At 31.4% G+C, this 18,394-nt stretch overlaps 1 protein-coding gene across 1 annotated transcript in view; it reads left to right on the forward strand.

Annotated features, from left to right (window-relative positions):
- The window catches only part of LOC125071991 (calcium/calmodulin-dependent protein kinase kinase 1), a 96,994-nt gene that overhangs the window by 67,710 nt on the left and 10,890 nt on the right, over nt 1-18,394 (forward strand). The window contains exons 2-3 of the mRNA XM_047682445.1: nt 12,389-12,469; nt 17,204-17,393. Of these exons, the coding sequence (XP_047538401.1) occupies nt 12,389-12,469; nt 17,204-17,393 (271 nt within the window). The remainder of the gene's footprint in view (nt 1-12,388; nt 12,470-17,203; nt 17,394-18,394) is intronic.

Below are 18,394 nucleotides of genomic sequence, written 5' to 3' on the forward strand. Positions count from 1 at the left end.
TCTAGACAAATCAACTAAGATCCAATATCAATGATGGGAGAACAAATAAAGGCTTAACGAAGTTAAGGCAGTATCGAAGCTTTACAATAAAAGTTTCGTTATGACGAGCTCTTGGACAAACGTAATTTAGTGGAGTGTTTTGGGTGTTGTACCCAAATAACTTTAATCCTAATCAAAGGACTTTTTTATTCTTCTATCAATATTTATTTTTATCTTTTTATTTGTTTGACATAATCTCACTAACCTAACCTATTAACCTTCTATTTAATCTATGATGTATTCATTGCACTGTATCAATTGTACATAATATTTTTGGACATATAGCTATATTTCTTTGTAGTATTACCATTAATTAAAAAAGATAAATCATATTTAATTTTATTCAACTGTAAGCTTATTCTTGTGATTTTTAGCTGAAATATATGTTTTTTTTTTTTAATTTTTAATATTATAAAAATTATACAGTACTTTGGTATAATTTATGTGGTTTGTTAAGCCGAGATTGCCGGGTTCATAAAGTAGTTGAATCTCAAAGAAGATCAGAGGTTCTAAACCAAAAAAATCAGCTGAGTTTTCATGAGTAGAACTTTTTTATACATAAGACTAACTCTGTACTCCATCAGAAAACAATGTAACGTTGTTCTTTTACTTATAGTAAGAAGTATGACTTCCGATTTCTGAGTTTCTAACTTAAAAAATAACGTTCATTCACGAAATGCATTCTATCTTTCAACCCAAATTTTATGTATCTCATAAATATATAAATATTCGATAATTATTTAACGACTGAGTAGTATTAATAAATGGCTCACTCACTATTCAAACCGGAACACAACAATACTGAGTACTGTTGTTTGGCGGTAGAATATCCAGACGGGCCTGCACAATGCTCTCCCACCAAGTGAATAGTGATTCTCATATTTCTAACACCAGATTGACAAATTTCCAGACAAACTTTCATCCCCTATTTATCTCCTTTAGGAGATGAATTTTAAAAATCCTCTCTTAGTGCTAGCCCCCGTTTCATTAGGAATTACTGTGCGAAATTTCATCCTGTTAAACAGATTTAGGCTGTGCGTTATATATCCGGTATAAGTCAGTAATTTTAACATTTAATTCAATTAAAACGTTTAATTAAAGGTTGTTTGTAAATTATATATTTCACAATATACAAATTATCAAAAAGGAGATTCGTTTTATTTTTAAAAAACTATTGTAACCGTGTAGTTCAGTTTAAAAACGTGAGTTGAAAACACATTGGAAATTTTCTCCCGCATATTTCAATATATAAAAAACAAAATTAAACGTCGACACAAAATTCACAAAAGAGATAAACCCGTTGATTTATTTTTAACTACCGAATACAATATTTCGCAAAATTATTATACGATTGACACTTATTTTTTTTTATATTAAATGAAATTAATATTATCTTTTATAGTACTTGAAAATTTATATTCCGGTTTGGACTTTACGTACTCAATGTTTATTTAAACTTATTTCAATGGAGTTCTTCAGATGATTGTTTATAGATTTTTCTTATTATTCACCTTTTATATTTTTAAAATTCTGTTATATTTTTCTCTCCCCGTTGCTATCGCGATTCTTCTTTTCTTTTTTATTACTTCATTCTGTCTTTCTGTCTTTTGTCTCTCTTGCATAAAATAGCGAATGACGTTCCGAAAAGAATGGTTCGGATATTCAATTCATCTCACTGGATAATCGGATGTGACGTCACTAATAGTACAGGCGGACTTGGCGGACGGTTCCAGCACTAACTGTCGTGTCGTGGCATAGCTTTGGCTTGGCTTTGACTTTGGCTTGGCTGGGCTCGGTTCGACTCGGCTCGGCTTAGAATACAGCGTGGCGTTATAATTTCTTTTTTAATAAAATCGATTAACCCATGTTTATCAGACTCTCATCAATTGTACGCTTCCATTCCATTTTTTTCTAAATAACGCATCATTTTGATGATTTACTTGGTTATATTAATACAAAATATGATTTAAAACTAAAAACAATTGAAGTGTCTGTTTGTTATGTCAAAATATCCGCTTTATATTAAATCCACATGACATTATTTGATCCAATAGTTTTGTTCCTTAATTTGCTTTTTATCATTGTTGATTGTAAGAAAATCTGCAATATATAACAATATTAGGTTTTGTCAATATAAATAAATATATATATATATATATATCTATGTTTCATTTATTTTAATGGTTTCATTGGATTTTGGTACTGTCTGTTCTGTACTGTTAGAAGAACGTATTTTTAGACTTATAACAAAATAAACTTATCAGCGTAACAAACCTACTTTGATTTATAGTAAAAAAACAATTAATAAGATTTATTTCTTTCTTACCGATTAGAGCGATTTTGACGAGACTATCAGTAATAGATAACTTATGTTATAAGAAGTAACTTAGGCAACTTATAGTTAAAAAAAAGTTCCATGAAATTATATACAAAATCCGATTCAACTTCCATGCGGACAAATTCTAGGTTAATGTTAATTGCTGCCAATTAACTATTAATTATGTCGTTATTATTTTCAAATGTTAAGAAGTAGCTACAAATTATGTTGTGACTTCACATCTAAAAAAATTATAAAATACGAATTTAACTCTAGAAAGGGTTGACTCTCTTGTTATATCAAAATAAATCTAGTGTTAAAATAATAAGTAAATTAGTAAGTTGTTTTTTAAATTACCCATATATCACTGGATAACCAACCAAAATGGATTATATAACAAAACCACTGAATGACAGAAATAAAAAATTCTTTTTCAAAAATAGAATCAAGCATAGGTAAAAAGATAAATTTCATAAATGGTGCATAGACTTTTTATATCATTAAGAACTTCCAGGTAAAACATTATTAAAAAAATCGGTGTAATAACTGTTTTAGTCACGCCATCGAAATTCCAACGAGTGTAGTTTAACGTTTGACCTCACCAAGACCAATTAATTCTAGACCGGTCGAATTGAGAGGAAACATGCGAATTATTCGTGTTATTAACTCGTTAATTAATTTTATTAAAATATTAACAACAGCTGTTAACAGCGAACGTGATATGCGTTCAGTGTATATGACATATGAAAAAAAAAATATTAGAATAATTCATTGCTAGCTATACATTTTCTTTAACAGAAAATAGATAAAATTGCCTTTGAATATTGAAACTTATATGGAATTTTAAATATAGTAAGGAAATGCAGCTAGCATTCTTGCCGCCATTCCACGCGGTCGTGATTTATACAGTAATTATTTTGAGTTCATATTTGTATATAGTTAAGGCCTTGATGTTAACAATTCTTATATAAATAAATGAAGAGTCAAGATTGCTTAGACTACCCTCTAAGCAATCTAATAACCTAACACATGAAATTTTAGCAAGGATGTCATGTTATGATTTAACAGAAAGACCTGCACGTGTCAAATGAATATTTACACACATGTATATCAACTATGAAAACTAAGCAACGTGTTAGTGTACCTTCGATTTCGAGGCTTGAAAAACGACCTCAAACTTGCAATAAATTGCTAGCCAAAGAGAACTCCACCGGACCACGAGCGGTGCACGGCAGGCGCAGCGGTATGTAAAAAATGATTCCGCCTCTCCGATCAAAGAAAAACGTAGCACAAAATATATATGAATCGCTAACACCTTAATCAACTAAGTATTGAAAGAGAAATAAATGTAACTAAATTAATTGATTAACTAGGGTGAACAGAAAACGTCCAATGAATACTAAATAGACGTCCGCTATCCTGTGATTCGAGGTGGCTTGAGCGAATAAGTGAACAGCTACAACAATAGCCTGTTTTTTTTTATTTTTTTTTTAACATTCGAAAAATACAGAGTAGTTCTATTATGTAGGATCCCACTTCGTATTTCTCTCGTGCAATAATTTCATACTACAGTATTGCATTGGTAGTTTTGTTTAATTATATTTATAATCAATGTCGCTTATCACTTTCTAATATTTCACAATCGTGTTTTGCGGTTTGGATGCTGCTCTTACGGAACAGCTGTATATGTAGTTTGTAGGCAATGGAGCAGCATGGTGGAATTATCGTTAAAGGAAGAGAAGACCTTAGTCCAACAGCGGGAAGTTTACAGACAGCTACTATTCTAATTTTTTTGCCTACTGGATGGCTCATATGGAAATGTTGAGTTAGAAATTGTTATAATTTTCGTAGGTTCCACCATACATAGCCAACAGTCGTGATCTATTAATTTGAATTAGATTATCATTGAACTGATATTATATAAGATGTGAGTACCCAGGGTTTATGAATATACTAGTGCAGTGTAATATCTCTTATGGTTAGGCCTTGACATAGACCACTGTAACTAAAATTCAGTGAGGGCCTTACTTACTTTTATTTATTTATTACCACGGTCAATATCGGAGACTTCTCGAGTGTACATTTAAACGATCTTTTACGCAACGGGTTTTAATTAGATTTTTATCAATAATCAGGGTGGTTCAAAAAGGTTTATATGTAAATGTAATGCATGCGTATTATACTAGGGAAAATCCGAGAATTCCAACTCTCTTAGCCGAAAGAAAACAAGGATATTTCTTTTCAAGTTTGCTATTCAATCATAAATTTGTATATAGAACATTTTTGTACCCGTGAGGCCGGGATAGCTAACTAGCTTATAATATAAATAAGATGGAATTTAATCGAATATTAAATAAGTAGAGAAAGCGTTAAATTACGTGTACCTATCATAAAACAAATATTAATTTAATCTGAACTATAACAACGGTTCTCAAACCAGATATACCCTCCAGAGTTATAAAAAAATAATGAGAAAAGTTCTAGAGTTACTTACGGACGTTATAAATGTTTTAAACCGATGTACGAGTACAAACTAAAAATATTTTTTTTATAGAGATAGTATTGAACAGAAAATATATGAATAAATTTACCATCTGGATTTTGGAATTTATAAGATATTTTTTGTTCATAATAAAAATAAAAAAAGCATATTGCAATAAATTGTCCTTTGGATAAGTTTCGGTTCGATTTTTGAAATTACAAAATTTAACAAGACTACGTTTTACTGCCAAAAACAGAAATAATTGATTAAATTGAATAAATTTTACTCGGCATAATTTTACCGGATTTAATCGACGTAGACGGGACTAGGCCAAGTGCATGTCTGTCTTACTGTGGGGTATTATGTTGGATTTGTGCGGTATTTTGTGATAGATATCAATCAAACCCCTGCCTCCTTCTTTTCCAGGCAACGTTTATCGTTGTTCGCAAGATCGCGGTGGTGTTTACGGGGTCTTGTAAGGAAAGTGTTTATACGTTGTAATTTACTTAAGACAGTTTCGGTCCAATTAATAATCCCGAATGAGTATTGAGTTAGAATAGGAATGGCATAAGAATTTATTGCTTTAGTCATGTTTTTTGTATTAAATCTGTTTTGGTTTCTCTAAAATTTATGTGCTTAGACTGATGATATCCCAAATATTTATACACTTCATTCAATTCAAGTGATTCTATTGCCTGTCTGGTTTGTAATTGAAAACAATGTTGGTGTATTTTTCCTAGCTTTACAGAATTAATTTTACATTTATCTATGCCAAAATCCATCTTTATATCCCGTGAAAATGCTTTGGTATAGGCGGCTAAACTTTCTAAGTCTTGTTGGGTGGAAGTAAATAATTTAATGTCATCCCATTACATGAGTTGGTTTATTTTAAAATGCAACTGATTATTTGAGTCATATTCTATTCCAGCATTTAATATGTTTTTATTTTTTATGATATCGGTAGGCGGACTAGCAAATAGGTCACCTGATGGTTAGTGGTCACTACCGCCCATATACAATGGCGCTGTAAGAAATATTAACGATGACGGATTGAGAGCCAAACAAAACCACAACGGACTGAATTATAATAATATAACTATTATTCTCACCATTATACTTCCCTATATCTAGAAATACTCTTCTGCTCTCAATCTCGCTCTGTTACTGTCTTCTTGCTCTTGTCAGCTCTAAACCCATCAGTTTATTCTTGATTTTCCTCCACATTCATACCCAGCATTACGAATAAAAATTTATATATATTGACGTATTACATATCATATATTACTCTGAACTATAAAATACTCAACTCAACTATACCGATAAAGAACTTTGAACACCTGTGGAGGCGACCTTCATCTTTTTCGTGTGGCTTTTTTCTTCTTCAAATATATACTGACATTCTTTTTCTTATTTTTATTATTACAATGATATTAGCCGTATTCTATGGTCTGTATATTGAGACCTTCCAACGAAAGTTTATGACAATGATTCATATATCCTCACCCCTCTCCAACCACCTCTTCCCTTTACACGGATATACTCCGGTATATTTTGGGGTGGGCCTTTCCCAACTGAATCCGACCTAGTTTAGTAGTTTTCGAATTTAAAGTTAACGTCTTTTAATCGATTTGAACACTTGCCTTGCCACTTAACTTAGTTTTTATTTAAAGTTAGATGCTGGTATTTTTAAAAGTGTAATCTTATTAAACTAGAAAAGATCTTAATCAAGAACTTAGAGGAATAGCTTTCTAACTTTAAAGATGAATATAATTCGTAATAATTATAAAGGAAACATTCAATGAAAGATACAATTATTATTAAAGACTGATGTACATCATTGAAATGCCTTAATCTTATAAATAGATTTTTTTTTATAAAAAGGTTGGCAGACTGGCAAACAGACCACCTGATGGTCACCACCAAGCCCATACACATTTTTGACATCGTAAGAAATATTCATCATCCCTCACATCGCCAATGCGACATCTACTAAGATTATATGTCCCAAGGAGCCCAAGGTTAACTCACTCCCCCTTTAGACCGGAACACATCCATATTAGAATTGCTGTTTTGTGGTAGAATATATGACAAGCTAGTTACACAAAGGCCTATCCACCACCAAATAAAGACCAACTAAATTTGTTTTACTTTAATCATGTTATACAAAATATTGGAACAGAACAAAATTTGGATTGTCCTAATTTAGAATACAAATATCTTAATTGATTATAGTGCAATATCCGATACAAAAACCAATGCAATACGAAATAAAATAAACAGATAATATAAATGAAATGAGTTGACATAACAAAGATAACCGGTTGAGGCTAATGTGAGGAAAATAACAAAAACCTACTTTAAAAAAAAACTCGATTTCTAATAATCAAAAACATTAATCCAATTATTAAAAATCTTTGTTGTTCCAAATTATGTTGAGATTAAGAGTTAATCTCAACATAATTTGGAACAAAGCAATTTATCCGATGTATCGGAAACTAATCAAACAGCAAAAGTTACTAGTGTTATTTACTTTAAATTATTGAATGCCCTGATCACTAAATAAGGGTATTCAGTTTTATCAGAATAACTAACTTGTAAATGAAAATTAAAGACGCCTTATTAAATAGTTGAGAATTTCATCGTAGCGTATTTTGCGTGGTGTTTATTTACAGGCGTTTGATCATTTAAATTGCTCAATCGTCTGTAGTTGCCGGCTAGTAGTAAACTTAGCGCAACGGAATAGGACAATAGAACCGGTTATCCCTTTTTCATACTTAGAAAAATTATCAAAAATTTTAATATAAACATATCATTCGAAAGGAACTCTCACATGATGATGATTCTGACTTGCCAGATATTGTCAACTCTCTGTTTGACAGCCATTTTTAACAAAAAATCCCAAGAGATACTATAGTTTACAAGTGTATGCGCAGAGATAGATTTAGCATTTACTCATTCGCACGCTCTCAAGAAATGACAGCAATCCGACACAATTAAAGAAATCTCAGTCACAGATCGTCTATGTGCCTCAATGGCTTTACCTGTTTTACCTGTAACACATCTAAATTCTCGTTTTCCGACTATTACTGAGAACTTCCAGACGTAAATCTATACCAGTGAGACAGTTGGACATCCTGGTCGTTTCCACATATGTATGTGCGGAATACAAATCCGCCTTTATTTCTCTATATAATTCTTTTAACACAGATATAAAAAAAAACAGACAGACTACTTACCGCAAGATTGTTTGCAAATTCTTATCTACTACGTTTTATGCAAGGAACGTTTAATCTTCTGCGTACAAAGGAATAATTTAAGAGCCTCGCGCTTAAATTGAAAGTATTAAAACGAAAAATTACCCGCTTTGTCTAAATAATAATATTTTAACTTCAGTTTTATGTCTTTACTGAGATTCTAAAGGAATGAATTCCTGCAATCGAATAAAAGTTTTCGAATTTAAAAAGAATGTTTAAATATTTCTGCTGAAAGTTTTATGTCTTAGTTAAAGGCTAACGCAATCGTAGAATACTGAACATACTGACGTTTTACGTGATTATGAATGAAAATGGAATTTAATTTCACGTGTGAACCAATAATCATTTAAACGAATGCATTTTTATCCAACACGGCGAAATCTGAGAAAATTATAATATTTTTACACGTAAATATTCTTATTAAAAAAATGCTGGTTGGAATTTAATTAGTTTTGAACGTCAAGTAAGCGCATTCTACGAGACTGCTATTGCGTGGAATGGTTCTCTGTTATATTTTAGGATTTCATGTGGAGAATCGTAACCATAATGATTTCGCCACGTCCATATTAACATGCATGTCTTTGTCACATTTAACTTGGTCTGCGCAATAGTAAGCTTTAAATTGCAGATAATTAATACGACATTTTTAGTGTGCCTTTTCTCAAATGATGGATGCACTTTAAGAAAACCCCAATCAGCTGTAACGAATGTATGAATTTAGACGGCATTGGCTGCAAGCTCTCTTCTGCTCTGACAGGACCACACGTCAACCTTGTACATCCTATATATATATGAATCAATCAAATAGAAGTTTAAAGGACGAACTACGAAAATCATGCTTATTTTAATTGTTTCTTTTATTGATTTCACCCTTTAAAAAATTTATATGATTTATTTAAACCAGAATTAATATATGTAATTCCAAGCAATTACCATTAAATTATTCTTGCTCAATTTGAATTCCTGTACTATCTGGGGTACCTCAAGGTTTCCATCTATATCCTTTGCTATTTAATGTATGTATATCTCAATGTAATTAACTCAGTTATCAAGCACTCCGAAATTTTCGATATATTCAAGATAATTAAAAGTACATACTGATTATTATATATTAATGACATAAATCGACCAATTAATTGTTGAGCTATAAATTTTACGTTACGTTTAAAATAATTAAGTGCGGGTTTATATGTACGTATATAAATAAATGTACAATGTATATACTCGCAGCATTGTTAACGATGGTCTCAGTTGTAACACACATAATGACGTTATCCTTGCGTACGTAATGTGTTCCGGACTTTATATATAGTAAGGATAATGCTCTCGTCTTTGAATATCCATAATAACGTTAGAGTCTGCAATATTCTAGAGAACGTCGAAGTAAGTCGTCACCATCACCTATAGACATCGGCGCTGTGGAAAAATGTAATCACCCTTTACATCGTCACTAAACTTGAGTACGAAATTATTTAATGTCATTTGTGCCTGTTGTTACACTGGCTCCCTCACTGTTCATATTGGAACACAACATACCTAAGTATTACTGTTGTAGGTACCCAGACTTACACAAATCCCTACTAAGATAATGTAAATTTATTTGGATTGTTTATGCCAAAAATGATGTATTGTTCAAAATTTTCAAGGTTATTACTGGTCATAATAATCTAATGTAAAACAACGTATTATGTATATAAACAGCCGAGATGGCCCAGTGGTTAGAACTTAACCGATGATTACGGGTTTAAGCCCAGACAAGCACCACTGAATTTTCATGTGCTTAATTTGTGTTTATAATTCATTTCGTGCTCGGTGAAAAAAACCATCGTGAGGAAACCTGCATGTGTCTATTTTCAACGAAATTCTGCCATATGTGTATCCACCAACCCGCATTGGAGCAGCGTGGTGGAATATACTTCAAGCCTTCTCCTCAAAAGTAGAGGATACCTTAGCGCAGCAGTGGAAAATTTACAGGATGTTAATGTTGTTGTTGTTGAAACTTTCAACTATGGACATCTTTATTTCCAAACGCCAGAAATTAAAGAATGATATTCTGGAATGTCACCAAATATATGTATCAATATTTTAGTTCATAGAAATCGTAATTATGTTTCACTTATAAGGGTAATTTATAACATTATTGTAAACAGTCTAATTTTACTACATCTTATCAAATATCTTGCAATTCCTCTCAAATTACCGATAGAAGTTGTAAAATGTAAAATACAATTTTTATTTACCTGAAATGCTTAAACTGAATGTGATAATACATTTATTAAAGTTATATGTTTGGTACGAGAAAAGTAATTATATTTACACATTTTTTGCATTAAACTTTAATCATGTCCGCCATAAAACAACATATTTAATAATTAATAAAAAGCTTTCAACATATTCACTTCTGTTATCATATTATGAAATCTATTTAAAAAAAAAAAACTGAAAGAACAACAAATTATTTTGTAAAATATCATGAAAGGGAAACCAACAAAAACACTTAATTAAAAAGAGTAAACGAAATATTTAAAAACAACAGAACGTAACTTCTATACAGTATTTTAACAAGATGACATAGAATCGGGAAGTTAGGCATATCAACAAAGAGTTACATTTAGTATCGACAATGTGACGAAAAGCATAAAATTAATAAAACACCATTGTTTAAAAATGTTGATAACAATTCCAATATAAGAAGCTACAAAAAATTGTTAATTTGTATACCATTTACAAGCACGTTTTGACACCTTTGTTGTTAAGATAGGGTTTTTTTTTATAGTATTGGTTGGCGGACGAGCATATGGGCCACCTGATGTTAAGTGGTCACCACCGCCCATAGACAAAGGCGCTGTAAGAAATATTAACCATTGCTTACATCACCTATGCGCCACCAACCTTGGGAACTAAGATGTTATGTCCCTTGTGCCTGTGATTACACTGGCTCACTCACCCTTCTAACCGGAACACAACAATACAGTGTACTGTTATTTGGCGGTAGAATATCTGATGAGTGGGTGGTACCTCATACGGGCTTGCACAAAGCCCTACCACCAAGGGTGTAAGATTTATTATAACCTACAATAGACACTTGTAGGTAAATAAATAATACTGATTGATTGTTTGACTAGTTGACTGAAAACAAATAAGCTTCACGTCGGCATGAGCCGCAGAGGAGAAGACTGTCATGACAGGATTAACACTTACCAGTGGATCCATAATAATATTATGTCCTTAATAAATTAAACCGTTATACAGATTTTGTAGATCAAAACGAACTGTTCCATTATTAAGTTTACTCGATGAATTATCTTTAACTATTGTTAAAACGGCCTGTTGGTATCCCACTGCTGGGAGGCACTCTTGAGGAATAGACTCGAAGCTTAATTCACATCCAGAATTCCTGCTATGGTTTATTTTCTATATTATTTAATATTTTTTAATTTGTACATATTTTTTCTATACCTTTTTTTATATTCTCTCTCGGTATAAATTTTTAAAATTCAAAACATCTTGAGGACCGTAAATAATTCAAAGAAGTTGGCTCCGTAATTGGCTCGCGTGCGTCGACATTTCTAGGCGTAGAAAACTTCCACGTAACTAGTTGTACTGACAAGTCCATGACAGGATTCAATACTTATATTATATGATAATGTATTTTGTACGAATGCAATTTGTACAAAAGTTAGCAATAATGAAAATAATGTAATCGAAAAATTTATTTATTCATTTGTTTATAATAAAACGTCACCTTTGTTGAATTGCAAATAACATATTGTTATTAAACAATATTAACTCTGTATCAGGGCTGGATCTACCATATGGCTTTTTGGGCTTCAGCCCAGGGCCCCATGGATTCAAGGGCTAAGTCAAGACAAAGTAAAAAATAAACGATAATGCGAAAGAATTCATAACTTTACTAAATTAAACATATCGTATGGTTTCCAGCCCTGCGAGTCCCGCGATTAATTAAACACATTCAATTAATTTAATTCGAGTCTACATTCAGATATGTCTAAGGTGGGCCCCTAAATAGTGTTAGCCCAGGGCCCCCTAAACTTACTGTCCGGCTCTGCACTGTATAGTACTTTTATTCAAATTTAATGTATGTATGTTTTATAATTTGGATCCCGAATTAAAATTCATTGGGAAGCGCTTCTTAGGTTAAAGTTTAGAACATATTTCATTTGAAGTAAAGATGTATTTTTATATCATAATAATTTGTATTCCTGTTGCTATTGTTATATAAAGCGATTTGTGTATCAAAATGGGTTAAGTATAAAGAAAACATTTTGATTTCAGACACTCGGCCGTCGATGTTGTTGGAGAAGCGAAAAGAGGCCACGAGGGTGCTACGCGGTGGCAACAATCTGATGGAGACAGGTGACATCATTAATATAATTTTGAAAATTAGGATACCTGCAGATGTATTACTAAAATCTTACATTCCGTCCCACCTCGATTGGGTTACCGAAAATAACTATAGCAATTTAGTAATTAGCCATAAATCATTATTATTTTATAATACTGCTAATATTGTCGCCATTTTTCCACGCGGTCACGATTTATACAGTTCTATCTTTAATTTTTACTTGTATGCTTTAATGTAAAAAAATATTTTGTGTAATATATATATTTATTTATTCCTTTCTCAACAGATTCTTACACGGACGCCTTAAACTTCCTATTTTGAATTTCATATACTTGCATATTCGTATTATTCATAAAAAATACTATATATATAATGTCCGCTATACTTGCTACGTTATTTCATAATTATCTTTATAAGTAATAACTGCTTGCATATAGCCTGGATAGATCTTTATGCTAAGGAAGATAGATTATTAGATTTATTAGAAAAGTCGCAATTCTAGAATTTCTCAGCTCCTTGAAAACCGCGGTGTCTATGTTTACTGCTCAATAATTATATTTTTTTGTACTGTTTGATGCAATAAACTATATATACATATATTTTATATATATATATATATGCATATGTATTTTATTAACATTGAAAAGTTTTTTAAGAACCAAAAAGTACGGTGGAGGCAATATTTTGTAATATGCAGCTTTTTCTCTAAATTAAATTAAATTAAAACTTTAATATATAGCTTACAATGAGCTTGAAATGTACAATTACGCGTCGGATGAAATTGGTTTGCAGTATTTTTATTTGTTCCCATGCCAATAGAGAAATATTTAACACACATACAAATAAAAAGATAGAAACGTTTTTCTAAAAAAACGCAGTTATTATCATATATCATTATTTTTTTTTCTTTTTCATCTAATAAAACTAAACAATATATGTTATAGATACAAATTAAAGGTTTCTTAAAATTAAAAAATGTTGTTTCTGTCAAAATATTCGATACATCCAATATTTAGTAGGTTTGTTCAGAACAACATTTACAGCACTCAACGTAATTGTCCGACGTGCTGGAACAGTTTGTAGATCCGCAGGGACAACAAACAGACTCGGGGTGAAGCGACGAGCCAAATTATTGGAGATAGAAACTAGAAACTTGCATTGATTTTGTGACACAGAGGAAAATACGAGGAACTTTTAGAAATTCGATTTAGAAATGAATTATCAGAAGCAGTAACAAAATCTTTCGTCTCGCCAGACCACGATAGACCGACGAAGCGACGACCGACGAAGACTACTTACAGACAAAACCTATTCACAATTTACATTTTACAATTTTAATCTTTAAGTATATGTAATAAAATGTAAGGGTATGTAAGGGTTTGTAAATAAAGCAATACAATTTTGTTTTATATATCTATCGGACTATCAATAATTTGTATCGCTGATTCCCGATAATTATGCTTTTATCGCATTTAATAATAGCGTCCAAGGTCTTCTACCAATTAAACCATACCTCGGAATGACCTCAGCGCCGGAATTTATTACGATGCATGTTTTTGGTCTTGAACATAATATAATCGTTTCAGTTGGCAAATATTAAACAAATTTTACGCAATAATATACTAATATTATAATTGCTTTATATTTACGATCGTGGTCTAGATCACTCTAGACCTTTATATATAAGTTCATATATAAGTATACTCGTAACTACAAATCTAAAATCTAAAGAGCGAACTCGAAACTCACCGCAGAACACTCTCGTGAAATGTCATAGATTGATATATATGCGTCATTAACTATTATAATTATAACATTTAAAAGATCAATCAATTTACAAATAAGATCTGTATCTCAGAGTGAGTTCTAACAAAAATAGCTATATATTTTAAACATAAGATAAAAATTTGAGTCTCCTTTGAAATCTGCCTAAAAATATTTCAATTATGTACAAATTATCCACGCTTGCTCATCTTCTAGGATCTACTTTTATTTATTTATGAGATATATAATGTTCATTAACGGAATGATTCCTCTAAGATATGATATTAAATATTCGTTGTATCATCAACTTGTAAAAATATTTTAATTATCATGTACGTGTCTCTGTCATTATTACAAACCCTAAAAGATGACGTAGAATAAACACAGATAAAATTAAAACAAACACAAACGCTAGGTTAAGATGATACACCTCTACTCCACGATAATTACTCTAACCAAGCCTTATTATCATAACACGAATCTTATTTATCTTGCCAAAGTTTAATTACATAATGTTTACGAAACAAAGCCCTTGTAAATTACAATATAGTATGCTGGTAACAAACGGTATGTTTGAGGAAAAGCTTAAATTGAAATGGTTATTTTTTTATATTAGTTTGAAGATATAATTGCACAACAACAGAACAAATACATCAAACGTTTTCTAGTTACATTAAATAAAACGTTTTGACAATCAAGTATATGCTAGCTTAATGGCTGTCCTCATTCGTATTTTATTTATTCGCAGAACATCTATATGATTGCTTAGAAAACTTTTTGTGCCATCAACACTTACCATCAAGGTAATATTACCAACAATAAAAGACGGATTATATATTATGTATCTCACTGCCTATTTGGTCTAGTCGCTAGATATATATAGGCTGTAGATCAAGAATGCTAGTCGCTCATCCCGGTTGAATCGCAATTCAGATCCTCTGGGCAAAAACCGAACCGGCCCTCATGTCACGATAATAAGTGAACACAATGAGGCGAGGTGTTATACTTTTAATTAAGCTTTTTGCACTATTACTCCAAAAATTATATAAATTATAGTATAAATAATAAGTTAATTGTATATAATTAACAAACCAATGTAATTTATTTGGCGGAAAAGAGTAATTGTTGCCTTTATTGCTCGTCTCTTCGTTTGTATCTACATTCCGAACCGGTGATAAAACTTGCAAAATGAAAACTCAAAAGTACTTTTAGAGGCCTTAATTGATGTATATTTGAATATTGATTTTTTGAAACGCATTTTTAGGATCACCTACATATTTAACCGTTTTGCCACATGAAATAGAAAACCTTAAAAACATTAATCGAATTAATCTAAAAGCAATTGTCCATTACAGTTACTTTTAAAATCAATTGGCCCGTATCTCTCTGGAGATCTTCCAAAATAATAAAACTACTTCTTACGAAGTTTGGACATGAAACCTATTCATGAGATACGCTTAATATGCTTGGGAAAAAAATAAACTACAAAACTATTACTTGTTTTATAATAAAGTAAATAAACATAACTAAGCTTAAGTAAGAAAAAGTCATCAAGTTAAAGTGACTTAATGGTGTCACGACTCTATCAGCGTTTTGAATGAGTTATGAAAGGAACTTTAACGATTGATATTTTAGTTTTGATAAAAGAACATTATTTTGTTAGGTTACCTTTATATAAATAAAATAATGGCAAATAATTTAAGCGTGGATTTTTCCTTCACGGTGTCCTCTGCTAAAAATAAATTGTCCATGAATTATGCATGAACTTTACACTTTTCCACCCACTGGCCTTGTGTAGGTAAAGATTAAATAAACTATATCAGAGGGTGTGATCTGGTCCGAAGCTGCGACCTACATCGGTCGTCTCTTGAAATACTTATCGAATACGATTTAAGCGAATATTGAAATATTCTATGAGTGTATTAGAAGAGCTTCATTTTTCGTTTAATAAAATATTTTTTAACGAGATAAACCAAAGCCACTAGGCGTGACATATTTTGAACGAGCGCTGCAAATCAAATTTATGATGTCGATAAAAAAACTACGCTTATTATGCCCCGGCTTCGCACGAGTGCAATTTATTTATAAACAAAACGAAGAGAGCGCTTAGCAAGAACATATTAAGTGGGTATATATTGTACATCATAAATCAGAAATATAATTAATAAATCTATATTTCACAATGAATATTTTTATTGTGAAACAGACCGAAATGTGTCCCATTGTTCATGGACTATAAATTAAAATTCAAGTAATTTTAACTGCCAATGTCAAAAGTTTACTGTTAACCGATCACCCGTCTCGCAGTGAACGATTTTTTTTATTACACTCAATTAGGAAAAAGTGATAACTTCAATTGAATTGAAGATATCACTGTTATAAATAAATAAGTTATAAAACAAATTTAATTTATATTAAATGCCCATAATAACTAAATTACTAACTATATAATATAGTAACTATTTATCTTAATAAAGATTAAGGACTGGATAAATTACTTCGCTAATTTAGTTCTTAATAGATTAAAATTTGGATTTGTAATAGATTAAAATAGTTATTACGAGGGTACCTTACGCTATCGTAAGAACACATGCTTTCGCGGAGTTTTCTTTGGGACTTTTTAAGATCCAAATTTAGAAATAAATATTACAGTATATACAAACTTTTCTCGTTTATCACTCTTTCTATTGTGAAAACCGCATCAAAATCGATTGTATGGATTATAAGAAGTTACTAGATATACAGAAAGATAGGCGTGAAGAGGCATCTTGCGGGCTGGCATGGCGAGGGTGACTAGTGCAGCTCATTCTAGCTTACTGTACTAGTCGTCTTCGCGTTTGGACTTCCACTTACCATCGGGTGGAGTGGAGTCATATGTCTGTAAGGACAATATAAAAAAAAAGATACTGAAAGGGACTTTGTTTTATACTATTAATAGATATAGATGATAATTACATTTAGTTTTTTTTTTTCTAATTCAGGTTGTCAGCCTATCCAGCAACAGATCGATCTTCACTTCTACGGTCACATGCTGCCAAATCTGCGGAGAGTAGCGGCCAAGGGTCTCCGAAAGCCAGACGGATACCTAGAGAATCCAGAAGAGTGTCTCTCGCACAGGCATCTGGATATGTCCAGCTTAATCAGTACAGACTTCTGGAGCCTATTGGACAGGTTACAAAAATATATTATTTTTTGAGTAGAAAGCTGTTCACATATACAAACACGCAAAATCACACACAGAAACACAAAAAATAAGATTTAAAAACAGTGAGTGTTTCTGAACAATTCAACTTTAAGAAATATATTTTGTAGAAATTTAATAGCACAAAACCTAGTCAATCATAAGTATAAAGAACTCTGATGACGTGTTCAATTTATTATTGAAACGGATGACTGCTTTTAAATATTTTCTTTTATTTTTTGCTATTCATTCTGAATACTAAATTATAATATATTTAAAAATACATAAAGTGACACTCTTAAATTTGTTTACAAAAAGTCTAACAGCTTACGAAATTATTTTAACATTATCGTAAACAAAATTGAAATTGTTTTCAAACCTTACTAATATTACAAAAATATTGATACTCTATTATTATTTTTAAATTACGTGTATAAATTACAATTTCAGTAATAATAAGTTTCTAAAGACATAGAGGGAGAGTCTCATTAAGTTTGCACAAACTATAATAGAATTTGAAATTTTAATGAATGCAGACCGTCGTGGAACTATCAAAGAGCTATAAATTTGTAATAATTCTGATAACTTCGGCAGCGGTATTATTTCACGCTAGGCAAAGGATTTCCCTTTTAGTTAAACGGATTTCGAGATCTGTCGACCAAATTGGAGTTGTTTTAGGGATAAGGACTATCTTGTTCTTTTATCACGAAATCATATTGAAATAATTACGTATTAATATTACGTATAATAATTAGAATATTACGTATTATTCGTAAGAACCATCAATATCCTTCCTAGTCCTTTCTGTTAGGAATATGTCTATATATATATATATATATTAGCAGCCTCTAAATTTCCCACTGCTGGGCTAAGGCCTCCTCTCCCTTTGAGGAGAAGGTTTGGACCATATTCCACCACGCTGCTTCAATGCGGGCAGAATTTCGTTGAAATTAGACACATGCAGGTTTCCTCACGATGTTTTCCTTCACGA

This window comes from Vanessa atalanta, chromosome 20 (genome assembly GCF_905147765.1).
Source record: "Vanessa atalanta chromosome 20, ilVanAtal1.2, whole genome shotgun sequence".
NCBI lineage: Eukaryota > Metazoa > Arthropoda > Insecta > Lepidoptera > Nymphalidae > Vanessa > Vanessa atalanta.